The sequence below is a fragment of the Podarcis gaigeae genome (genome assembly GCF_964106915.1).
Source record: "Podarcis gaigeae genome assembly, chromosome: 12".
Lineage (NCBI taxonomy): Eukaryota > Metazoa > Chordata > Lepidosauria > Squamata > Lacertidae > Podarcis > Podarcis gaigeae.
Genome location: NC_139688.1, coordinates 43,680,214 through 43,707,048, shown reverse-complemented (window position 1 = coordinate 43,707,048; position 26,835 = coordinate 43,680,214). Strand labels below are relative to the sequence as shown.

General features: G+C 43.6%; 1 protein-coding gene across 10 annotated transcripts in view; it reads right to left on the bottom strand.

Annotated features, from left to right (window-relative positions):
* RBMS3 (RNA binding motif single stranded interacting protein 3) overlaps nt 1–26,835 on the bottom strand; it is a gene marked incomplete at its 3' end in the record, with an annotated part of 741,806 nt that overhangs the window by 315,235 nt on the left and 399,736 nt on the right. For all 10 annotated transcript variants that reach the window (XM_083705905.1, XM_083705904.1, XM_083705903.1 and 7 more), the window contains one exon: nt 6,000–6,058. In XM_083705905.1, coding sequence (XP_083562031.1) covers nt 6,000–6,058 — 59 coding nt within the window. The remainder of the gene's footprint in view (nt 1–5,999; nt 6,059–26,835) is intronic.

The following is a 26,835-nucleotide window of genomic DNA, read 5'->3' as shown; positions in this document are numbered from 1 at the left end:
TTGCTTCTGCCTAGTTGCTGTTGCCATCACCTCCTTCTCTTCCAAGCTGGGAAACCAAACACCCAACTGCCTCCTTACAACTAGGAGGCAAAGGTGGTAGCACTAGCATTCAGGTAGATGGGCAAATCCTTCACTGGGTCACTAAAGGCACTTGTTTATAGTGTTATGAGGTGTGGGGGGGGGGGAGATGTAGGCTGTATGCTTGAGCCCCCTTCTAATTCCTGGATCCAGATGGGATTTAATTCCTGGAATAACCAGGCTAGCTTCCTGGTGAGGTAATGGCCCTCTAAGTATGGGCCATTAAGGTAACAAAGGAAGTGTCTCTGTGCCATATAACAAAAGGGGGGGGGCTTCCTCAACTTTCTGGTAGTTAAAATAAATATAAAAAAAATAAAAAATTGTTTAGTAGCACCTTAGAGACCAACTAAATTTGTTCTGAGTATAAGCTTTCGTGTGCATGGTAAACCTGTTTGCAGGTAATGAGACATAAGCTAAAGCTATTTTTGGTCATCTGCATACTATCACTTGCTTTTTCCTGCAGGACTAATTGCAGCTGTTGTTGTTGTTCTTTAGTCGTTTAGTCGTGTCCGACTCTTCGTGACCCCATGGACCAGAGCACGCCAGGCACTCCTGTCTTCCATTGCCTCCTACAGTTTGGTCAAACTCATGTTCGTAGCTTCGAGAACACTGTCCAACCATCTTGTCCTCTGTTGTCCCCTTCTCCTTGTGCCCTCAATCTTTCCAACATCAGGATCTTTCCCAGGGAGTCTTCTCTTCTCATGAGGTGGCCAAAGTATTGGAGCCTCAGCTTCACAGATCTGTCCTTCCAGTGAGCACTCAGGGCTGATTTCCTTAAGAATGGATAGGTTTGATCCATCCATTGCAGTCGTTAACAGTCGGAAGTAGGTTTACCATACCCATTGAGTCAATCACCCATCTCCTTCTACCTTTCAGAGAAAAACTCCACCCCACCTTCCCACTATATGTAAGGGTCTGGTGACTTCTGTTTCAGTGTATCTGAAGAAGTGTGCATTCACACGAAAGCTTATACCCAGAACAAACTTAGTTGGTCTCTAAGGTGCTACTGAATTTTTTTAAAAAAAATTTATTTAAGCCGACTGTGTCAGACCAACACAGCTACCTACCTGAATCCAGAATTTCTGGTAGTTAGAAGGGCAAAGGACAGAGCTGAGAACTATGTTAGCTAGAAGCTGGCAGCTAGCAACTGGCCGGCTGCAGGCTGGGCAACTGGGAGACAGAGCCATTGGGGAGTCTCAAATCATCACGCAGTCATGAAGTCAAGAGGGTCAGTCATCTCTCTGTCTAGATCCCATAGAGTTCTGTGACAATAAAAATGGAGGGATCACATGTATGGCTTTGAGTCCCTTGGAGGGAAAGCGGGATATAAATTTAATAAACCAAATGCATTTATTTATTTAACCATTTATTAATTTAGCCTATTCCTAACACACTTTTCAGTCTTAGAAAAGACTCTCAGGGTAGCTTCTACGTTAAAACAAAAAACAAAAATGTGTGTGTGTTTCTGGAGGAGGGCAGCCATTTTAAAAGTTACCAAAATAAGACAGATGTGCAGAGAGAATCTTTCCTGTGTGTCTATTCAGAAATTATTTCAGTGGAGCACAGAACTTCAAAGCAGAAAGCAGCCCAAAGCCAGATATGAAGAACAGGAATAATAAAAACTGAATCTCGTAATAGCAGCAAAAGCAAACATCGCAATCCCACTGAAAGCACAGGAAGCAGGACACATTTCACCTGGCGCTTAAAACTTTGCAAGGTTGGTGCCAGGTGAATAGCACCAGGAGAGACTTCCATGTGTGCATAAGAAGAGCCTGCCGGATCAGGCCAATGGAGAATCGAGTCCAGCATCTGGTTCTTGCAATGGCCTGTGGGAAACCTTCAGACAGGACCTGAGGTGGGGTTCCAACGCAGCAAAACCCTGAATCCCACCACCTTCCTCACTTCCAAAGGTAGGGCAATCAGTGGTATTGTAATTTTGAAGTGCAAGAGTTCATCTCGACAGCCTTCATAGCCATGCTCACCACAAGAATCCAGGCATTGATTCACTTATACATTGACTCACAACACACAGGAGCAGGGACGCAGCAAAGAGCAAGGCTGTAATCCTATGCACAGTTTTTCTGGGAACAAACTACTGAACTCAGTGCTGGCTGCTTAGGTTCAACTTGTGAAACACACGAGTTTCAACCAATATATTCCCTCCGCCAAAATGCAAATCTTTAGCTTCTCCTTAGAAATGCAAATCACGATGCAAGGAAGTGTTACTACCATTTGAACTACGTGTGTGAAATGGGAACACCATCAATGAAAATATGTTTCCAGCCTCCACTTATTTCCCCTCATTTTTGGACTTCGCACTGCAAACAAGCTACAAAGCCCTGTTTAGGGAAGTTTTTAATGTCTGATGTTTTAGCGTCTTTGTAATATTCTGTTGGTAGCTGCCCAGAGTGGCTGGGGAAACCCAGGCAGATGGGTGGGGTATAATTAATTTATTATTATTATTATTATTATTATTATTATTATTATTATTACTACTACTACTACTACTACTTGTCAGAGGAAGAAGACTCTGCATTGCAGAGGGTTGAATTCTATGATACTATTAATTTCTCTGGTGTTCTGAAAAAAGACCAGTAATTTTGCACACACACACACCCAGTCTTTTCCCTTCACTGTACTAATGGGAAGCACCTCTGAGGAAGATCTGTACAGTTTAGCAGGAGAACAGGGGAACTTTTAAATATCCTCACGCTGTCAATGTTACAAGAAAGTAGAGTGAGTTCTCCCTGGAGTGTGGTTCTGCAACAGCTCCAGACAGACTGTAATAACCTTGAGAAAACCCTCATTTAACCCCCCTAGGTGAGTTGGCAATTGGATATTCGCACATGTGCTCTAGCTACTTGCTCTCCATTGAGCAAATTATCAGATATGTATATGATGGGGTCTTTTTTTTTGGGGGGGGGGGGACTTCTATTCTAAAGTCGTATATGAATATAGTCGTGGAAGTAGGACTCCTCTCACATCCTCACTAGAGAATTACATCATGATAACTGAAGTAATTTGGAAAGATTTCCAGGGGGGAAAGGATGTGTGTAGGTAGTATAATGAGATCAAAAAGCGAAGATAAGACAGTGAAGCTAATGTGAAATGCTACTCTGATCAGAAATTACAAGGCTATCAAAAACCCAAGGTTCTCAAAAGCTTTTGACTACGCACAGTAACCTTTATGTCATTATCACCCACTGCTCAGTCCAACGCCAGTAAGGCTGCCTTTAAGATGCCGAAGATGCAGGTGATTCTGTTTCAAGAATATGTCGCAACTGATTTAGCATGCAGACCCGTGCCTCCAAATTGTGGGTCCGACTCAATTTAGTCTAACAAGGAGATGTTGTAATTTAAATGACCAAAAGGATTGTGCAGACTTCTGTTCACTCGTCATACTTACCAAAAGTATGCCCTCTCAGATGCTGTTGGACTACAACTCCCATCATCCCTGAACGCTGGCAGCGCAGGCTGATGAGAATTTGAACCCACAGCATAGGGGGACACCAAGTTCGCTGTAGCTCATCCTGCAGAGTCCTCTTTACTAACCAGGAACCCATATTAAAAGTCCAAGCAAGAATGACATAGCTGAAGCGAGAAAGACTCCACTGGACACACGTTTTTCACTTGTGTGCTACCTTCCATTTTAGACATACAGTGGTACCTCTGGTTACGAACTTAATTCCTTCCAGAGGTCCATTCTTAACCTGAAACCGTTCTTAACCTGAGGTAACACTTTAGCTAATGGGGCCTCCTGCTGCCACCGCGCAATTTCTGTTCTCATCCTGAGGTAAAGTTCTTAACCTGAGGTACTACTTCAGGGGTAGCGGAGTCTGTAACCTGAAGTGTTTGTAACCCAAGGTGTTTGTAACCCAAGGTACCACTGTAATTGAAATGCAGGCCTGCATTTAAAGATTCAAGACTTGCCTGACACCCCATGTACTTTGGGCCTGAAATCCAGTGTTGGCCCAGCCTCCGTCCCCTCAGCTTGATTTAGGAGGGACCCATCTCTACAAGTTAATTCCCACTTTGAATCTGAACCACAACAACTTGTGTGAACTTCGCTCTATTCCAAGCAGACACCTATCGTGTTCCCAAACATGGCAGAAACCCTCCCTGCTACCTGCTTTTTTCCAAATGCAGAACTCGCCAAAGGATGATGAGATGGCTTCTCAACAACCTCCCTGTGGCCTGGATTGTCACACAAAAGGATTCGACACACAATGAAACAGAGAAGCATCGGAAACGCAGTCCCCATGTTGCTTGATTTAACTTCTGGAAATGATATTGTCCCCACCCACTTATTTCAGTGAGCAATGTCAAGAAGCAGTAGCAGACTTTGTGGCGATGTAGGTGGAGCAGTGCTGCTCTCCCAGCTTCTGAACACAGAGTATGACAGGCAATTGCCATAAGGAGAAAGGTGCACAGCAAGAACATCGGTGCCCCATCTATGCTGCTCCATGGGGCGCTGTCAATAACACTTGTGAGACTCAAGGCCTCTCTGCACTGTTCCCATTGATTTAGTAAGGTAGGGTCTTGAGAAAGGGGATGGGCAGTAGCAAGGAAGGCCAGAGAAGAATCGAGCCCATTCCAAAGGGGACCTGAACCACGATGGTGTCAGATTTGAAATAATTGTGGTGGAAGTGCAAAACATGTCAATCAAAGCCGCCGCTACTCCTTGATATCTGGCACCCTAACAAGTTAAGAATATAATCCACACTTGTTATTTCTGTCTGAGCAACGGTTCCCAAACAGAAGATTAATGGTGGATACCGGACGTGCAAAATGAATATTTTATGGTATAAAGATGTAAACTGCGCTGCAAGAGTCGGAACTCCGGTGAAACATCTCCCCACAAAAGAGATAATGTGTTGATACATCAATTACAAATTCCATTATTACGCTTTAGAACAGGGGTAGGATATGTGGTGGGGGGGGCGGTTCAGGCCAAGGGAAGCTTCTCCTCATAACCAACCTTTCAAGGAGGGCGGGAGGGCAGATGAAAAAACCGACAGAGCAACAGACATGGCTCTTGTTTCTCAGACCACATTCCAGTCGTGCAAAGTTTCACCTCCCTGTAGCTTTCCACACACAAATTCACCCATGCAGGCAAGCAAGAGCGAGTTCAAGGACACACGCCTACCAGGGCAAAAGCATTTGGGGATGGTGTGGAAAAGGACAAGTGAGGGGAATGGCCTGGGGTGAATTTTTAGGGAGAGACAGAGAAGCCTGGAAGGCCAAATTCAGCCCCTAGGCCCAAGTTCACCACTCCCTGCCATAAGTGTATTTTGCATATTAAGAAAGAAAAAATATATATGTAGGAATAAAAATATTGTGCAGGCAACCATACTATGCCACACTGATGCACCCTGCATTCAGATTCATTTAAACGACAAAACATATTTTAAAGCATTAGCCATTAAATGAAAATAAACTGCAAGAGCTACACAGATTCATTTTCATTCCACTATGCCACTATTTCAGAAGTGATGCAGTTGGGCCACAGTTAACATTTTCTTATAAGAACGGAGCACAAGATATCAAAAGAGAGAAAAGCAGAATGAGGATTTGCTTGGGAAAGCTTTCCCAAGAGTTTCAAATTTTTACATAGGAAATCAATTTGCATCACCGATAATATTGTTCAAATCAGATGACACTGTGTGGTTAGGAGGTAATTTACTTTGCTGCCGAAGCAATTTGATAGTTGTTCTGATTTGTGATTTTCATTTTGTTTGTTAATGAAAAAAATTAATGAGCAATGTTACTGGAAGTAGAACTCGAAGCCGCAGCATTATTAAACATGTTTTCAATATATTGTACATTATGTTGATTGCACCGCCAGAGTCTGAACTTTTGCAGCGCAAACACCAGTCAATCAATCTGCTGTGGAATTTGCAGGAAGGACTTTTGGCACTTACCTTTGCACTGATTTGTGTTTTTGTCTAGAATTGCTTTTGTGGATACAATTTTCCCATACCTGAAAAACAAAAGTAGGGGGGGGGCGGGGAGAGAAATAGGGGTGTTCATTTTATTGTTGTTGAAAACCTGATCCAGTTGTCAAGCATACTTAAAAGAAAAGGAGACTTAAGTGCTCCTGAAAAGTGCAGCACAAACAATATTGTATGGTAATGTCCTGAATGCTGTATTTGCATTTCTCACCTGACCTTCAAAAGCTACCCTTACAAAGGTGGTTAATTTTCTATGCTTGCACTTTGATAATCAACAAAGAGACCAATTACAGTGGCAGATTTGGGGGATATCAAGGCAAACAAAGATTTTTTTTTCCTGAGTGTTGATTAGATCAGGCTAAACCTGTGTTTTTTCCCTTGGTTAAATGAGATGAATGGGTGATTTTCCAAGACACAGAATGGACCACTCTCTGAAATTGGCAATGCCAGAGTGGAACATATGGGAGACTTTCAGCAGCCAGCCCAAGGGGATGCCTGTTTTCAGAACACACCGCATTGATTTGTGTGCAATTGCGCATGGAGGGATTTTTAGATTTTTGGGGTGGAAATGGTGACTAAGGGAAGAGAACATTATGGAGGTTTGTAAAATTATGACTGGTGTGAATGGAGGGAATTTTTTCTCCCTCTCAAAATATGAGAACTTGGAAGGTCGCCAGATTGCATTTATTTCTTGACTTAGCACCATGCCATTGCCACAGAACCTGTGCTAAGAAAGGTACAATCAAAAATCACCATTGAAACAAAATTAAAAGCTATTTCTAAAAATCAATAGTCTAAAAATGCACTTAAAACCTAATAACTGCATACCATAAAATTAAATCAAGAAACCTTCAGCCAATACTAAATGCCCTCCCAGTTTTTAAATAGACACTGAAATACCAAGAGAGAAGTGGCCAGACACAATTCTGATAGAAGTAAAAGCTGGAATTCCACAAAAAGGGCTTATATTTTTTCTTCTTCTGGAAGAGACTGTCTGGGGCTGATGAGAGTTGGAGTCCAGCAACATCTGGGAGGGGACCACATTGGCCACCCCTGCCCCAAACCATGTAGCAACTCAAAGGTCATTGTCAGCACTCTAAATTGTGTCTGGAAGCCAGTAGGGAGCCAGAATAAGTCCTGTCCTGGTCAAAAGGCAAGTTGCAGGATTCTGCATTAGCAAAACCTTCCAAAGCATAATGATGCCCAATCTTTGTTCTGTGTCTGAAAGCTCTTCATACAATGTATATGATAATGTACTTATAGAATATGGCCGTTAGCTTAATCTTCAGTGGCATCTCGCCGGAGGCAGCAGCAGCTGTGCGGCCCTGGAAGTGGCTGGTAGTAGGGTACCAGCAAAGGCAATGCATTGTGGGATTTCACCACCCAAGATGGCTGCTTCAGTCCTTCTCATGGGCAAGGCTGACCCTGCCCTCAGGGCTACCCAGCACACAGGTTAGGAGAGACATTGGCCTACAGTTGGGCTGCCCACCAATAGGATCCTTGCTCTGTCCTGTGCAAAATCCTGATCTTCTGCAACCAATAAAGTTGTGGTCATGTTTAACCTACACATGCCCCATCCTGTTCACTGCTCCAGGTCAACAGGCCTTACATACCTGGTGCCCAAGTATTCATAGCAGTACTTATTGTCCATAGCAATAAAACACTTAAATGTCAATGCAATGGTGTATCCGAATTAATTGGAAATGCCCCATAAGGTGCACCTGGCCATAAGACGCACATAGTTTTTAGAGGAGGAAAACAAGGGGGGGAAATATTCTGAATCAAATGTTGTAGGAGAGGAGTTTTACATGAGGAGGGAAGGAAAAACACTGGAGGGGCAAGTGCCACGTGTGGGGTGTGTGGAGAAGGAGGTGGCTAACAATGCAGGAGAGGGATTAAGGGGAGGGAGGGAGGAAAGGGAGGCAAAAGTTCTCCCCCACCTACCCACCCAAGCCAGCTCTCTCTCTTTCTCCCACCTGCATGTTTTCCAGCTGCCTATGCGTCCCTGGCATGCTTCCCTGGACGCCGCAGCAGCACTGGAGCATGGAGAGGAGGCGGCGGTGGCAGCAGCAGTCAGTTGTGCTCCTAGCCGCCGGAAGCTGATCCGGGTGGGCTGGAGCCTGCACACAGTGTGGCTAGGAAGGAATTAGCACGAAGGACACAGTCCTTTCCCCTCTGCTTGCCATGAAGGCAGGGGATTTCCCTGCTCCTTGTTGCATTCATCTGCCACCAGTCTCCTTGCTCAGCGCGTCTGCTTGCTGCGAGGTGACGCTGCTGCGGCCGGCACTGAGCAATGGGAGGGGAAAGGATTGTGTCCCGCTGCTCATTCCTTCCTAGCCACGTCACCTCGCAGCAAGCAGACGCGCTGAACAAGGGGAATGGGCCATCACTGACCGGATCCGAGCAAACACAGCAACCGAAAACACAAGTGGGGGGGGCAGTAAGACCCTGAGGCAGAGGGCAGGAAAGGAATTGACTGTAGCTGTGCGCTCCCTGCCAGAAAGGGGCAAGAACAATAGGAGGGTAGCAGAGGCTGACTTTAACCGCCCAGTTAAAACTGTACGCGGCAAGGAACTCAAAACAAAATAGGAGTCGCAATTGAATCTTTAGGAAGGGGCTACAATAATTAGGCATGGTGAACAGACGGTAGCCTTGGGGTGCCATACAGCGATAGAGAGGCTCCACACACAAGGACACTCAAACGCCCAAATGCCCCCTTTAAGCACACGTTCTCCTGTGCAGCAACATGACTCACACGCCTCTACACACAGAGCAAAATATGGCCGATACAGGAACCCCAGAAACCTCCTCTCTACAGCCTTCCCTCCTCCGTGACGCACAATCTGATTTTTGCCCCTGCACTCGGGCGATTCAGCTCCAGGGACCGCACATTTGCTCCATAAGACGCACAGACATTTCCCCTTACTTTTTAGAAGGAAAAAAAATGTGTCTTATGGAGCGAAAAATACGACAAGTTTTTCCTAAATAAAAGTTAATAATTAATTGCAGCGTCCAAGACCCCAAGTTCTGATAATTGGTCATAAATGGAACAATAACATCTGATAACCAATTTTTATTGCTTAGATGTCTGGCGCTGTAATTTGTCTTTGGGGATATGGCTCTTCTCATCATTGCAAGGATGCAATTTTAATTCTTGTCACGCAGAGATACCAAAAGGGCATTGCACAATGGGAATCTACATGCAAATAGCATGGAATGGCATAATGCATAACAGAGCTGGCCTGCTAATTTTTAATACTAACCATGGTTTGTTTGTTTGTTCTTTTTAAAAAAAAACACCTCTAAAACTAACAATATTTAACTCTGTATTCTCGTATCACCTGTTTTTGTGTGTGCACATGTGCAGATTTTCAGTTTGAAATTTCACAGACTTCTAGTCAAGTCCATAAACCTCAATAGGTCTGTTCTGAGTAGGAGTAGAGTTGAATGTCAGCCTCTCTCTCTTGACCTTCATTCACTGTCACTGACAGGAAGCTCCTGCAGCCAATCGGAAGCAGCAGGAGCCCCGTTGGATGTTCAGCTTCCAAAAGAACGTTTGAAAACCAGAGCATTCACTTCAGGGTTTCAATCGTTCAGGAGCCAAAACGTTCAAGAACTAAGCTGTTTGAAAACCAAGGTATTTAGAAGTTGTCAAGGCCAATGGCTAGCACAATAAATTTGCTGCTGATATTTTAAGAATTCTTGATTTCTAAGTTGTTAGTTTAAGATTTTGCATGTATTATATTATATTATATTATATTATATTATATTATATTATATTATATTATATTATATCATATTATATCATATTATATTATATCATATTATATCATATCATATCATATTATATTACAAGCCACCCCCCAATTGCATGGGAGTTGCGTTCCAGGTCATCACATGCAACAGTTGAGGGTATATAAGCTCATTATGCCTTGTCCTCATCATGCCCACGCCCCTGCCCTGATCTGGCCACTTCTGAGTCACTATGACACACATGTGCGCAGTCATGCATCAACTGAACACACGTAAATGTTGCCTGTACTTTGTTTCCATAATCTATTGGCAATTCACAAGACTCTTTTGTCCAGAAAATATTGTTGCTAAAATATGCACCAAGACGTAGGAGCTGCATTATCTTAAATAATTATCTACAATAATTATAAAAACCAATCCATCCTTGCCCTGATATTTCACATTAAAAGTTAATATATGGAACAAGGCTTACTGAAGCAATATTCCTCAACCAGCAAAGTTTGATTGATGTCTTGTTCAGAAATGTCATGGGGGAACGTGGTTGTTGTTTTTTAATCTGGTTATGCTACTGATACAGGAGTAATTAGATTTCCAAGGCCTCCAACAAGTTAAGCAATTTGGAAGTAAAAATAAAAGGCAAATGCCTTGGCAAATAAGCACAGAAATATGTACTGGTTACATGTGAAAGGAGAATAATATGCTGCAATAATTACCAGTAAGAAGATTGCAACATAATCTTGTTATAATAGGAAGCAATGCGACAACATACACAATTCCACCCTACCCCCCTTTAAATAGCTGGGTGAATGATTCTGTGCTCAAACCATGATTTCGGATGCACACATAGAGTATTCACAGAAGATCTGTTTTAAGATAATAATTGGTAATTAGAAAATATGAAGTTTCTCTCATTAAATTCAAGACTGCTTGGGAGCAAGCGCTTGGAGATTACTGCTAAAGTTTTATTTCCCACCTTATCATAAAGACTTAGACAGCAGATGGAAGAGAAGATCATAGGGTCTGCATTTTAAAGCAAGCAAACCTATTCTGCTTTCTTGGACCATAGATCAGAACACCGTTGTCAATCAGATCCCATACATCTCTGAATTTTGTGAGCCAGTTTGGTTTCAGATAAATATGCACAAAAAATTGTATTTTAGGGAAACTGTATTGGAAAGCATACAAAAAAGTGTTATAGAAGTAGTACCAGTGAAGGCAGTTTGTACACACTTTATAATTTAGATTAAGTTTTTTCACATCTTTTAAAGTTATTAACGGGTCTAGACCTTAAACTGCCTGTATGCAGGACTGACATGAAACAGAAATGGGCTAATCTGCCCTTTCCTAGTCAGACCAGACAAAAGTGCATCCCTATTTCCCATTATTTTAACGTCATGTAATATTGCTTTTGCAAGAGTTAGTAGGCATAATTCTCTCTGGATTCAGCATACTAAGTTCCTACTGAGATCAATGGGAACCAAATGCTTAACTCTGTTTCTAAATTTCATTGACTTCCCAGAATTATTTCCAGTTACTATGCCAATGACAAGTGGATTTCATGACTGTGTGGCAATTTAACTTGATCGGTAATTTAACCTGCGGTCTCCTGTGCCCTTTCACTGGATATTCCTATAGCCTAGTTCTACAAACTAGTTAACTAGAGAATTATTCCAAATGGCTCAGGTACTTGGGACAAAAGTGAAACACACTGTCTTAAATTCACTTACCGTACTTTACTCCTTTGCAGGTATAGTCATGGATTCTTTTCATCTGGAACTCACTGGAACAGAGTTCCACCACCTCTTTGCACCGTACTGGCAACTGTATAGCGGCACAACGCCCAGAACTCAACAACTTTGCCCCCCACCCCCAGTTCACCAATTTAGGGTTGTCTGTCAAAAAAAGAGTGGGAATTCCTGCACCTCTTTTTCTATATAAAAAAGCACTGGATATAGCTGCCTGTCACTTTGGTGATTTGATGCAGTACTCACAGTCATTAACCAAGGCTATAATCCTGCACTCAGTTCAGCTGCTTAAAGCTCACCCACTTCAATTAGCTTCAACCAATCTAAATGGGCCCCACGTTGCAGCTTAAGACAATATTCAAGAGAGAATGTGTTTCAAAATGGAAATAATGGGCAAAGAAACTCCAGAATTTCTCCCAAAATATGCCCGCCAGCTGTCAGATCTCCACTGAAATATGTCGTTGTTTGTTTTATTGTATTTCTAAGAATTAGATACTGGTCTATGTCAAAAGAGGGTAGAACTTAACAAACAAAAGGGCAATATCCAACAGAACACATCTGCTAACACAAGGACTTGCAGCTGTACAAAGAAAATCCCCTTCCCTCTCCCTGTGCAACCCCTAAATCTGTTCCTCTACCCTAATCCTCTGGAACAGGTTTACGGGCGCACACACAGGGAAAGGAAGAGGATAGAGAAATCCCACTGCACATTTGAATGTCCCTGAGCTAGTGGAACTGGCTAGTTGGACATTTCTCAATATTAAATAAATAAATAAATAAATAAATAACACCTATACAATACAAATACAACTAAAACAAAACCATGTAAAAGCAATTCAAATGAATCATGTCCTCCTCCCAGAGAGCACATGTTGGGGTGAGATCACCAAAACTGACCTCACTGCTGTTGTGGGTGGGAGCGATTGGAGAGCCACAACAACCCGATTGTAAGGCTTGGCGGTTAGGCATTGGTTCAGCGGTGGTGGAGGGCATGTGGTTAGGCTTATTTATACCCCGCCCAACTGGCTGGGCTTCCCAAGCCACTCTGGGCAGCTTCCAACAAAATATTAAAATACAGTAATGCATTAAACATTAAAAGCTTCGCTACACAGGGCTGCCTTCAGATGTCTTCTAAAAGTAGTTGTTTTTCTCTTTGACATCTGGTGGGAGGGTGTTCCACAGGGCGGGTGCCACTACCAAGAAGGCCCTCTGTCTGGTTCCCTGTAACTTGGCTTCTCACAGTGAGGGAACCGCCAGAAGGTCCTCGGCGCTGGACCTCAGTGTCCAGGTAGAATGATGGGGTTGGAGATGCTCCTTCAGATATATTGGACCGAGGCCATTTAGGGCTTTAAAGGTCAGCACCATCACTTTGAATTGTGCTCGGAAACGTACTGGGAGCCAATGTAGGTCTTTCAAGACCGGTGTTATGTGGTCTCGGTGGCCACTCCCAATCACCAGTCTAGCTGCCACATTCTGGATTAGTTGTAGTTTCCGGGTCACCTTCAAAGGTAGCCCCACATAGAGCGCATTGCAGTAGTCCAAGCGGGAGATAACCAGAGCATGAGCCACTCTGGCAAGACAGTCTGCAGGCAGATAGGGTCTCAGCCTGTGTACCAGATGGAGCTGGTAGACAACAGCCCTGGACACAGAATTGACCTGCGCCTCCATGGACAGCTGCGAGTCCAAAATGACTCCCAGGCTGCGTACCTAGTCCTTCAGGGACACTGTTACCCCATTCAAGACCAGGGAGTCCCACACATCTGCCTGCCTCCGTCACCCCAAAACAGTACTTCTGTCTTGTCAGGATTCAACCACAATCTGTTAGCCACCATCCATCCCCAATCCATTCTGTTAAAAGAATCTAGGGGCTTTCCTTGCTTTTGTCTGATCCCCTTCCAGGGGTTAGGGCCACGCCAGAGCCCCTGGGAGCATTTGGGGTGAGTTGAGTCTGAGCCTGGTCCAATACTCCCCCAGGATGTTTTCCTGGAGTCCAGGCGTCAATGCTGCCCTGCTGAGCTCAGGTGCAACTAGTCGTGAACCAATGCCTAAGCAAAGCACTCACAATCTGTAATCAATAAAGTTGTAACATAACTGTACATAATTCATAATGAGCAAGGCATACCAGGCAGCATATAAAATCATACACAATGTAATAAACGCCACAACTCAGCCCCTGCAAAATTGCTCATAACGGAAGTGAATGTCTCAGGTGCAACTATAAAACACAACGAAGCAGTCTTCTGAAAAATAAGGAAGAAATCAGTAGTGGAACACTTCTCAGTGTACAAAACTAGCCGTTAATCCCATCCACCCCCTTACCCAAAGAAAATGGCAAACCCTTCCAACTCTCAACTTGGGAACTAGCTTTTCCTTTCTCTCTCACCCTGTGAAATGTCCGCCTCTCGCCTAAGATTGTCCCACCATCTATCTGCCACAGTCCATCACTTGCTATAATGACAATCGCTTTGTAAAACATAGAAGCTTTACAAATTTGCAGATGAATCTGCCCGCTCAGTTGGCAGAATTGGCACTTGGCCAAGTACCACATAAATACCCACACCATTTCCGTAAGAACTCAGCCGTTTAGTATGGCAGCAACGAAACTTTGGAACGCCTCACCTCTTGATATCACTGTATTCTCTTTGTCGCCTGCGAAACATATTCTTATTTAGACAAGCTTAGCAAGGTCTTTAGAAATATATATGAGTTTTTATTTGTTTTAGCCTGTTCTACTGCGATTTTAACCTTCTGTAACTGGAGTTTTAAATTTTTTAAGCAACAAATTTATTGTTTTTGTAAGCTTTAATTCTTTGATTATCAAGCAGTATATAAATTTTAGGAGCTAAATAAATAGATATAAAAAAGTGGGTTTGCATTTCAAACCCATATTTTGCATAACTTGGGCTGTAATCCAGTGCCTATCTATCTAGAATAAATTCTATTGAAAGCCATTAGAATCAGAGAATCAGAGAATAATTGCTAGTTGGAAGGGACCCCAAGGGTCATGCAGGAATTTTTTGCCCATAGTGGGGCTAAAACCCACAACCCTGAGAATAAGAGTCTCATGGTCTACTGACTGAGCTATTAGATTTACTTCTGAGTAGACATGTAAGGTGGGACGCTGGTGGCGCTGTGGGTTAAACCACAGAGCCTAGGACTTGCTAATCAGAAGGTTGGCGGTTCGAATCCCCATGATGGGGTGAGCTCCCGTTCCTCGGTCCTTGCTCCTGCGAACCTAGCAGTCTGAAAGCATGCCAGTGCAAGTAGATAATAATAATAATAATAATAATAATAATAATAATAATAATAATAATAATTTGTTATTTGTACCCCGCCCACTTTGGGCGGCTTCCATAGAAACCAAAAATACACTAAAATATCACAGATTAAAAACTTCCCTGAACAGGGCTGCCTTAAGATGTCTTCTGAATGTCAGGTAGTTATTTATCGCTTTGACATCTGATGGGAGGGCGTTCCACAGGGCGGGCGCCACTACCGAGAAGGCCTCTGCCTGGTTCCCTGTAACTTGGCCTCTCGCAATGAGGGAACCGCCAGAAGGCCCTTGGCACTGGACCTCAGTGTCCGGGCAGAATGATGGGGGTGGAGACGCTCCTTCAGGTATACTGGGCCGAGGCCGTTTAGGCCTTTAAAGGTCAACACCAGCACTTTGAATTGTGCTCGGAAACGTACTGGGAGCCAATGTAGGTCTTTCAAGACCAGTGTTATGTGGTCTCGGCGGCCGCCCCCAGTCACCAGTCTAGCTGCTGCATTCTGGATTAGTTGTAGTTTCCGAGTCACCTTCAAAGGTAGCCCCACGTAGAGCACATTGCAGTAGTCTAAGCGGGAGATAACTAGAGCATGCACCACTCTGGCGAGACAGTCCGCAGGCAGATAGGGTCTCAGCCTGCGTACCAGGTGGAGTTGGTAGACAGCTGCCCTGGATACAGAATTGACCTGCGGCTCCATGGACAGCTGTGAGTCCAAAATGACTCCCAGGCTGCGCACCTGGTCCTTCAGATAAATAGGTACCGCTCTGGCGGAAAGGTAAACAGCGTTTCCGTGTGCTGCTCTGGTTCACCAGAAGCAGCTTAGTCATGCTGGCCACATGACCTGGAAGCTGTACGCCGGCTCCCTCGGCCAATAAAGCGAGATGAGCACTGCAACCCCAGAGTCGGCCACGACTGGACCTAATGGTCAGGGGTCCCTTTACCTTTTCTAGACATGTATAGGATTATGCTGTCAAAATATAAACATCAAGAGAGAACATTACAAGGCACATTTAAAAATTAAAAAAAAAAAAAAATAGTGTGTGTGTGTGTGTGTGCGCGCGCGCGTCTGTGTTTACATGCGTACAACCAGTAACTTAAAGCCCTACCATGGGGGGAAATGGGGGCAGAGAGAATCACTAGAGGATGTTTTCTGGAATTCAGAGAGAGAGGACATGTTGTTCACAATTATAAAAGTTCTGAACAGCAGCTCATTCATCCAGTTACTGCTCCCCCCCCCCAAGTGAAAAGACTGAGAATACTAAACATTCCTGCAGGTATACAAATCTTGGGACACCAGGATCCACATTAGATGATAAACTTCACCCAATCTCTGGGAAGGATAGCAAGTGCTCAAAATACAGTAGTATTTCAGCCACATGCAGTTTTTGCCAATAATCTAGCAACAGCCTCAGGCTGCAATCCTATACCCATTTAACCTCTGAGTAAGCGGCATTAATGGGTCTTACTTCTGAGTAAGCATGTGTAGGACTGCACAGTGTTTAATCTAAAACAACGACTCATTCTGCATTTTATATGGCTTTTCCATTCAATCCATTAGTCTCCCCTTCGCTTTTTTAAACATATAGTGCTTCTGGGTAGAAAAACAGAATAACATAAAACTCAATTTTTCAGAGAGAGAGAGAAAAAAAAGATGAAAGTCTTCTACCACCAGGGACTGTCAACAAACAAATCACTGCAAGTTAAGCATTTTATAGAGTTCACGCAGTGTGTGCAAGAATCACACGTGAGCCTAGAAACTTCTTTTCATTATTTACAAATTATGGATGTCTACTTGTCTGGGCTTTCTATAGTAATAATTATTTGTGAAATTCTAATACCAGTGCTTTTCCAGATGAGTTTATTCCTTTCAGAAATTATTTATAGGAACTGTATCAGAGGAAGCTTTCGGCTCATTAAATATTTCTATTCACTCTATTTTCAAGGGGGATATATCAAGTTTTATTCATTTCAAAAGGGTGTATTTAACACCTCAAAGAAGAAACTCAAACACATTTTTCTCTGATGCAATTATTTCAGCCGAAACAAATAAAACAACCATAACGTAATTGTGTTTTATAGTAACAAAATCCTGCACTCTGTAGCCTACCCATTGCTTTAAAAAATAAAAAAATAAAAATGGTATTTGTTGGTTCCACATTTCTCCTTGACTGAGATCTAATTTACACTTTTTTAAAAAATGGTTAAGTCTATGTGAGGTAATTTTGCCACATTCATTTAGTGTGGTGATTTCATACTGAACAAATGCATCTTTGCTGTATTTTGGCCCTTTTTTGAACTCCATGAGCTATTAAAGGCTAAGTTAATAATAGTAATAATTTTTATTGTTTATACCCCACCCATCTGGATGGGTTGTCCCAGCCACTCTAGGCAGCTTCCAACACATATAAAAACATAATATAACAACAAAGACTACAAGAATTAAAAAGTTGTGTTGTTAATATATATAATTTCTTAGTTTACAAAAATATGTGCATTGCCTCCTTCTCAAGTTGTGTTTTCTACTGATCAGTTTCACTTGTGAGACTTTAGTATTGCATACAATGTTAGGTTAGGAAGAAAAGAGAGGGAAAGAGGGGGAAATGGTGAGTGGGGTGGGGTGGCAATGCTTCTATTCTAGTTAGTGTTATGTGTAGGGTTTTCTGTCAGATTCTCTTGTTTGGATTCTCTTACTATTCACTTGTTGTATTTCCTTGGTGGTGAAAGAGGTGGGGTGTGGCTTAGGGTGTGGTTGGTTGTCTTTGGTTGGCTACAGTGAGATTTGTTTTTGTGTGTGAGCTGGGCATGTGTGTGTTTTTGGATCAGGTTAGCCATATTGACTCGTATGCTGTCGGCGGATACTTCTTGTTGTGTTGTTGGGCTGTGTATGTGATAAAGGGGAACCATATCAGGGTGAAGGCATCATCTCCTATGCATTTTTCTAATAAGGCTGTTTCCCATACTATTTGATGCCACTGGTCCATGCTTACTCCTGACCAGTCTCTTCTGTGTCTGGCTATGATGCTTCTGGCTGCTGAGAATAGGTGGGTTATGAAAAGTTGGGCTCTGATATCTTATCTCTTGCTGAGGGCACTTCCAGCAACAACCTATGGTGGGTCTTAAGAATATGGCACACTCCTAATTAACTGTGCCAGAATGCAATGCACCCACACCAAATAGTTTCTCCTTTTCCTGATCTGGATCCAAAATACTGAACTGAAATCTACATTGCTCCATGCAAATGAATATCCAGCTGGACATATGTGAATCAGCTTTCTTCAAGGGGCCTTCAGCACACCTCCGCACACTATGGCAAAGCCAAGGATAGAATTTCGGTCCTGCACGCTATAATTTCCTGTCTTTCGCTAATCTGCACTAGGCCCTAATGTTATAATAATGTCATTTTTGTGTGGGTGTGATTGAATTATCCACAGCATTAAGAGGATCTGAGGGGTTACAAGAGCACATACTTCTCAGCACACACAATTACCAAGCAGTATTAAGCCCCATCCGTGTGCCTCCAGTTAGCAGAACTGGGAGACAGCGACGTCATGAGACAAAAGAGCACTTTACGGTTGGCATCCAGCCTGATCTGGCAAGCCCTGTGCATAAAAAAAGCTCCCACTGAAGTAAGCAAAAGCCCTCTTCCACAAAGTCCACAGCATTATTGAAAGCAAGCGGCAAATCTTCAACATTCAAAGTGGAACATGTTGACAGGTTGGGTGGCTGCTTCTCTCTCATAGAGGGTCGCGCACGAATTGTAGTCACTCTGCAGACTTTAATGATAGGAAGAGATTGAAATGTGTCCTATTTCTGGGGAATGTGAAGAAGGCCCACTGAGATTTGAAAAGCGCAGGCTGCCTGTTAGCGAAAATTCTTGCTGCAGAGAATTGCTGCAGGGAAAAAGGGGGCAAGCAAGGGAAAAATAAAAGAAACAGACCCCCAGCTGTGTTAAAGTAAGCCAGCACCACTTATCTGCCTTAGCTGACTGTGAGGCTTTCACTCACACAATCCATAAGGATCTAACTGAGTAAAAGGGTGGCCTTTATTTTCATTAGTCCAATGGTGTTGTGCTGTCATGCAAAGTCATATTTCAGAGCTATGGGAATGCATTTGGGTGAGCCCAAGGTTTGCAAGTTTCCCCATCTTCCCCCCCTGTGCATGGTCACAAGATCGGAAGATCAGAAGATTTCACTTCCATAAGATTTCCCATACGTTGTGCCTACTTGTTTCCTCCAAACTAAGAATGGTGCGTAGGGTTAACTGTTGTTTAAGGAAACGATGTGGGATAATTAATGTAGAAGTTGGTTAGTCTCCCTAAATCACAGTTAAACTAACCACAGTTTCTCTGGCTTTGGACATTAAAAAGTACAGCGGAACCTCAGTTTTCGAACATAATCCGTTCCAGAAGACTGTTCATCTTCCAAAACGTTCAAAAACCGAGGCGCAAAGGGCTGTTGGCAAATTCAATTGAGGAAATTGAAAAACATGCAGCGGAAGCTATTAGACTTCTGATGCACGTTCGAAAACAGAAGCATTTACTTCCGGGTTTTCGGCGTTCGGGTTCCGAAACGTTCGTCAACAGAGACGTTCGAGAACCGAGGTTCCACTGTAACTGGTTATTTGAAAATGGAAGTAAAAGCTTCTAATCTCTTTCTCACAGTCATGTCAGAAGAGAGAAGGCAGAAGAAGAGTCCAGAGCTTTGGGCACATAATGCAAAACCTTAGTTTAGTATTATGTATGAACCAGATTAGCGAGTAGAAGGGATGGCCAAATTTGTCCATTTTGATTTCCCTCAGATTCTCATTATTCCAATCTTAAATTCAGTTCACATTTCTGTAGCAATATAACTTCTAGCACATTTGCAAAGCTAAATAGGGTCTGGTATGGTTTCAAATTGGATGGGGAACCAACTGCATGTTGAGATTTCCTGCATTGCAGGAGATCGGAACTACACGACCCTTGGGATCCATTCCAACTCCATGCTTTGATGCCGGTTCTTTCAGTTTGCAATTTAAAAGAACAAAAGTTCTCAGAAAAATTCATTAGCATTTTAAAGTGAATTTCTCCTAATTGACTTTTTTATTTTGCAATTTTGCCTAATATACACATTCTTACAAAGCAATTTTTGCTAATACTTTACCCCATTTTTTGTAGGCATGATTTGGCTGGAGAACTGTGCTGCAACATTTGGAGAAGTGCAATTTTTGGGAGTTTTGGTTTGCTTGCTGCTTCGGAAATTGCAAAATATGTAGGTTCGCCTCTAAATGCAACTTGACTCTCTCCCCCATCACTGGCGAAGAGTTACGTACATGGGTTTCCAGTTGGCCCAGATGCCTAACATGCTACTCAATGTCTGGTGCAAATGTAACTCCTCACTTGCTGGCAGGCATCAGAATAATCTATTGATAGGCCAATATATTGAACCTATCACACAAGCAATCACTTAGACATGCAATCAACCAACGTTTTGGAGCAAGTCCCACAAGCATGGTGACCTGGAAACCACCAGAAATATGCCACACTGCACTGTACTCTAGCCCTACTTAGTACCTTTTTATACATAATGAATTTGGATACCATATGGGCTCAGAGATTAATTAACGGCTCAGAACTGCAATACCTCAAGGACTGCCTCTTTCCATATGAACCTATCCAGACCCTGAGATCACCTTCTGAGGCCCTTCTTCATGTGCCTCCTCCTCAAGAGGTCCAGAGAGTGGCAACATGAGAACGGGCCTTCTCTGCTGTGTCTCCCCATCTGTGGAATGCTCTCCCTAGGCAAGTTTGCCTGGCGCCTTCATTACACACCTTTAGACGCCAGGCAAAAACATTCCTTTTTAACCAGGCCTTTGGTTGATCCCATTTAAATCCTATGCCCTTTTAAAATGTTTTTTTTTGGGGGGGGGCTATTGGGTTGCTGTTTTTATTTTTATTAGGTATTTTGTTATTTTATATCTTTATTTTATTCTGTGAACTGCCCTGAGACACCCGGGTAGAGGGCGGTATATAAATTCTCATAATAATAATAATTGTCAGGGAACTGCCATCAGCTCAGAGGCGAGAGGTGGAAGGGCAGTTGTGTTATAGGGAACCTCCGAAAATCTTGCGAAGCAGTTTCTCCTCTGGCGAGGAGGGAAGCCCCGCCTCCAGTGGAGAGGGAGTGGTGGGAGCAGGGGATGCTTGGAAGAGCCTCAACACTGAGCCTGAGCAAACCGGAGGGGAGGGAAGTACCCCTTTGCCAGCGCCCATTCTGCGCAGTAGGTTTAGGCGAAGGGAAGGGAGAAGGTTGGAGGTCACGCAACTGTTATGCTGGAGGATTCTGCTAGCAAGTGAGCCAGACATGAACTTGAGACGCTCTTCACTGTAAATAAGGTAAAGGTAAAGGTACCCCTGCCCGTACGGGCCAGTCTTGCCAGACTCTGGGGTTGTGCGCCCATCTCACTTAAGAGGCCGGGGGCCAGCGCTGTCCGCAGACACTTCCAGGTCATGTGGCCAGCGTGACAAGCTGCATCTGGCGAGCCAGCGCAGCACACGGAACGCTGTTTACCTTCCCGCTGGTAAGCGGTCCCTATTTATCTACTTGCACCCGGGGGTGCTTTCGAACTGCTAGGTTGGCAGGCGCTGGGACCGAACGACGGGAGCGCACCCTGACGCGGGGATTCGAACCGCTGACCATGCGATCGGCAAGTCCTAGGCGCTGAGGTTTTACCCACAGCGCCACCTGCGTCCCTTTCACTGTAAATAGTTTGCGCTAATAATAAAGCCTGGAAAAGACAGGTTGGAGTCTTGCCTGTTTGCTCTCGAGCAACCACACCAGTACCTGACTAATAATAACAGTAATATCAATATCCAAAATATAAGTTTTTGGGTGTGTGTTTAATACAAGGGTCCTAAGAGAGCCTGTTGCCAGATTTAGGGCACTGGGTAGTATCCTACTTCCACGTGCTGGAGTTCCTCTTACAGTGGATATATTTGCAACTACATCACCCACCCACTGGTGTCACCAATATGGAACTTGGTCCTGTGAAAAGGCATCAACGTATGTTCACATCCTCCCAGGCCCCCTTGCATTGAGCCAGCCTGATTCTGAATGGCTGCCATTCAGCAGAAGAATGCAAGCCCAGGAGCCAAACGGGGGTCTTTGTTCAAAAGCGGAATGGGCATGCAGCTGCAATAACTGGAAGAATTAACAGCCAGTGGTTTGTTCTTTTTTAAAGGTGTTGCTAGAGCAGCATAAAAAGGCTAGGGACCTCCACATAATTAAGAACCCCCCCCCCCCGCCTTGTGTAAAGTGTAATAAAGATGACAGCAACAGACCAAACAATTTCAGGAGAGCTATAAAATATTTATTAGGCCGCCTTCCCCTTATTACACAGTAGAAGGCCATTGTTTTCAGCTTACTGGAGATGGCAAAAGAGAAATCATACAATTAAATAAAATAAAATATTTGTTTCAGTGTCGGCAATATTTAATAGCCGCATCGTTACAGCCTGCCCTTTTCTTCCATCAGTGAGAATTACAACCACATCTTAAAGAGACCCTTTGTACAATGAGTGAGCAACAGAATTATCCTCTGTGCCCCTGGGTTGTTTTTGTTGTTTTTCCTTTCTATTAATTGCTCTAGTAGCTCAGTGCTATCTATATTCTCTGTTAGAAAGTACTGTGCCTGTGTGATTGTATAAAGAAGCAAAACTGAAAGGTGTTTTCATAATCCCCCCTCCCAACTCTCCATTTTCATTAGCGTTGTTTCCTAACTGTTAGGCTAAAGCCTGTGGACATACACAAACACAACACCAACAAACACCATTCAATGAAGCTGTGATCTGCACATGTGCAATGACTGTCTCAGATGTACACACCTCAGCTTAACTGCAATCTTAAGTTTTCAAACTAGATGGAAGGTGCAAGTGCTCTGCGAGTGCAGCTTTCTCCCGAATGAATTGCAGAGTGTTTGAGGACTGGGACATTCACAGGGAAACCAAAATGATTGTTTACAAAGCTATTGTACTACCAACCTTACTGCACGCTTGTGAAACGTGGACCGCTTATGAACACCATCTCCAACTCCTCAAAAGATTCCATCAACGGTGTCTCCGAAAAAAATTACACATCACTTGGGAAGACAAGCAAACTAAAGCCAGTGTACTGAAGAAGCAAAGATCACCAGTGTTGAAGCAATGATTGTTCAACATCAACTTTGTTGGACTGGTAATGTTGTGAGGATGCCTGACTATTATCTTCCAAAGGAACTACTCCATTCCAAACTTTAAAATGGAAAGCCTAATGCTGGTAGTCAACAAAAGAGGTTTAAAGACTCTCTCAAAGCAAATCTATAAAAAAAAAATGTAGTATAAACACCGACAACTGGGAAACACTGGCCTGCGAGGGCTCCAATTGGAGAACAGCCTTTACCAAAGGTGTCTTGGGCTTTGAAGATGCTTGAGCTCAGGACAAAAGGGAGAAACGTGCTTGGCAAACCCTCACCATGATCAACTCCCACCCAGAAACCTATGTGCCCACTGCGGAAAGATGTGTGGATCCAGAATTGGCCTCTGCAGTGACTTACGGACTCACTGTTAAAGCCGTGTTCATGGTAGACAATCTTACTTAGCTACGAGTGATCGCCAAAGAAGAAAGAAGGTTTGAGGGAAAGCATTATCATCAGGGAGTATTTCTTAGGAAACAGTAGGATACATATGGATTGTGGCTAAGGTGTACCCACGATGGAAGTGGGAGTGCACTGGTGCGAGAGTAAACATGGAACATGTGCACAGCGCTCATTGCTAAAGCAGGGAAGAACCTTCCGTGCCAACAAATACCTCTTAAGGAGCATTATAGCTGCCTGCTTTCCAAATATAAATCATACATAAATGCTTCTCAGTCAAATAATTCCAGGAAGTTACCAAATACCTGGAATAAACATTGCTGCGTGTTGCATGGGGCAAAGCTCTTGTTGCTGCTTGTTCAAAATGGCTGGGGGAGAATCTAGCTATTTGGAGTACAATGGCATTTTTGTTTTGTGTACTGATAGCATGGCACTATACTGAAGGCATCAACCCCTTATTCTGTTTCCCCTTGTTAAAAGGGAGGCCATATGCTTAAACTCCGAGTGCTAGCAGAAACCGATGCTCAGAATGTTTGGTTTTTCTGACGTTTCATTATAAATATTATTACTAGTCACGTTATGGCATTAAGATAACATTTCTGAAGAACTGCTCCACATCTTTTCTGCAGAGAGCAGGGAATAAAGATCACTTTCTACTCTGTGACCACCATGGAAATCAAAGGCGAATGCCACATTCTTCTCCTAATGCCTGCACATTAGTAAATATTGACTGGAATTAGGTCCATGTGTCAAGATGACAAGGGTTCATTTTATTTTATTTTATTTAAGTTGGTTAGGAAGTACAGCTGAAAATCTAGCACAGACCTCATGTTTGTCTCTTGTTCCTGCAAGTGCATTTCACACCAGAAAAGTGCTATAGGCCTGGATTCAACTAGCCCAGCAGGCTAGCAAAAACCAGTGTGCGGGGTCCTGCTAGTGCAACAGGGCTTTTCTTCGTCTCCTGCCTCCCTCCCTCTCTTGCACTCTCTGTATCTCCCCAAATCCACTCTGGAGGTCTACTCCCAGCACAGTACACAAGGAGAGGGGAGGAGGAAATGTTCCACCTGGCAAGAAGAACTGACAGAATAATCAAAAGAGCACACACTTAATCCCCCCCCACGGTTCCCTAGTCTGGAATGTGTAGACTGTCATATCTGGGGGATGCTAACCAATCACAAAGGGCATTCTTCCGCTCCACTCTAGAAATGGCCAAGCAGGTCCACTGAGAACATATGACATGGTAGCATGAAGTAAAGTGCTCCTTGGGGAATTATACGTGAGTGGTACCGAGAGATTCGTAAAGTGTGAATTGTAGGTAGGGGCTTTCCAAGCCTCTCCCTCCTGTATGGGAGCAGTGTCCGGGCGGAAATCAATCCAATGTCTGGGAAAATCCGGATATACAGCAGCCCAGATTGGAAGTGCCGTTTTTCCATAATAATAGCTCAAACTAGCAAAACTAAAGAAAGCTCAATAAGTCCCCCCCCCCAAAAAAAAACCCCTCAACAACCCTAGAAATGTTACTTGTTATACTGATTTGTTAAAAGCAAATGGACATGGAATTCATCGAATCCTAAATAAAAATCAGTAGTTTTAAAACAAATACAGTCGTACTTTGGTTTTCGAACAGCTTAGTCCTCGAAAGTTTTGGCTAGCAAACGCTGCAAACCCGAAGTGAGTGTCCTGGTTTGCGAACTATTTTTTGGAAGCCGAATGTCCGAAGGGGTTTCCGCGGCTTCCGATTGGCTGCAGGAGCTTCCTGCAGCAAATCAGAAACCGCGGTTTGGTTTCCGAACGTTTTGGAAGTCGAACAGACTTCCAGAACAGATTCTGGAAGATTCTGTTCCAAGTGTCTGCATACATAACGAAACTACATGTAAGATTGCAAGTTACATGTCTGGGTAGGTTTGCCTACGTAAGATTTTCAGCAGGTGCTGAAAACAAGACAGCCACAGAGAATAGCAATGAGCAGGGGAAATTGGTGGATGAAAGGGCCAATGCCAAACATTTGGAGATGGGGAGACGTTGGAAGCGGCTCAGTCATGACAGCGAGTGAGCTTGCTATGGAAAAAAATTCTTCCTTTCTTTTTCTTCAGACCTAGTTTTTTTGTTTTTGTTTTGAGGATAAATGGATGTGCCAGGAGCATGTCTGCTATTTTCCAGGAGCTGATTCCTCACCCTGCTCTTATAGACATATTGGACCCAGTTTTAAAATTTATAGATCGCAGAAGGTGGAGGGTGTCTTCTAAAAGGGTAGTCTAGAAAAAATTAAACTTAGTAAACTGAAAAGGTGGGTCAACATTAGCTCACCCATTCTCACAGTAGAGAAACTTGTGTGTGTGTGCGTGCGTGCGCACGCACGCATGTGTATGGGGTATATGGATTTTCAGACTCTCTCAAGAATCTAGCATTCAAAGAAGTAGACAGGCCATTCCCCCCCCCCCCTCAAATCTTCCCATGCGTCATCTGCCTGCATTGCATGACTTTCCAAGAGGAGAAGAGGTGGGGAGGATTGCTGAACTCCAGAACACTCAAAAGCACCCAACTTCACTTAACAGTTTGAATCCTCTGCTTATCCTGACCGGCAGAGAGACAACAAGCTACGAGGTTTCATGTTTCATCCTGGAAAGGGGTATAGGAGCAAGCAACCGGGACTCCAGATGGAGGCATATGCAGCTGCTATTTGTTCTTTGGCCTGGGTAGGCCATGGGTGCTTTCAGATTCTCAAACATTTACATTAATAATAAGCAAACAGCTCAGGGCCTAATGGACGTATCCAGCAGTGCTGCTACGGTTGATTGGCCAGATGCAGAAAACAGGCTGGGGGAGAGCAGAAATGAAGAGGATAATGAAAGAATAGGAACCACCAGTGTCTACAAGAGGTCAGAAGACACTCATTAAATGTGCTTGCCTTCCTGGTTCCTTGATGTGGCTGTCCCTTAACCCCCTGATAAGCAAACGGCGAGTTGTTAAAAATTAACCAGTATTGCTTTAAAACAAAATAAAATCCCCCCCCAACCCAATGCATCTCTGAACAGGAGAGCAACAAGCAGTGACCACTGATGTAACCCAACCGATGGGTTTTGTCTGCTTTTGTCTGGATAAATAGCCCTTTTTTTCTCTTAGGAAATTCCAGGAGCTGGAATAAACGTTTATCAGGCAAATTAGGCAAATGCCGAGGTTCCAGGGGGAGACCTTTGAGACAGGTCTTGCTTTCATGGGCACAGTTTATAAACTGGCGCCTGCTTAGGAGTCAGAGCTCGATCTCCCACCCTGTACAGCATCCTTGCCCTTGCCCGAAGGTGAAAAGGAAGCTCATGCTTAGACCTTGCTATGGAAATGCTCGGCACCCTATTCGGGGCCAGGCAGGAATTTTCTCTCCACTGAAATTGAGCCTGTCTAGCTCATAGCAATTGTCACAACTTTTAGACAGACA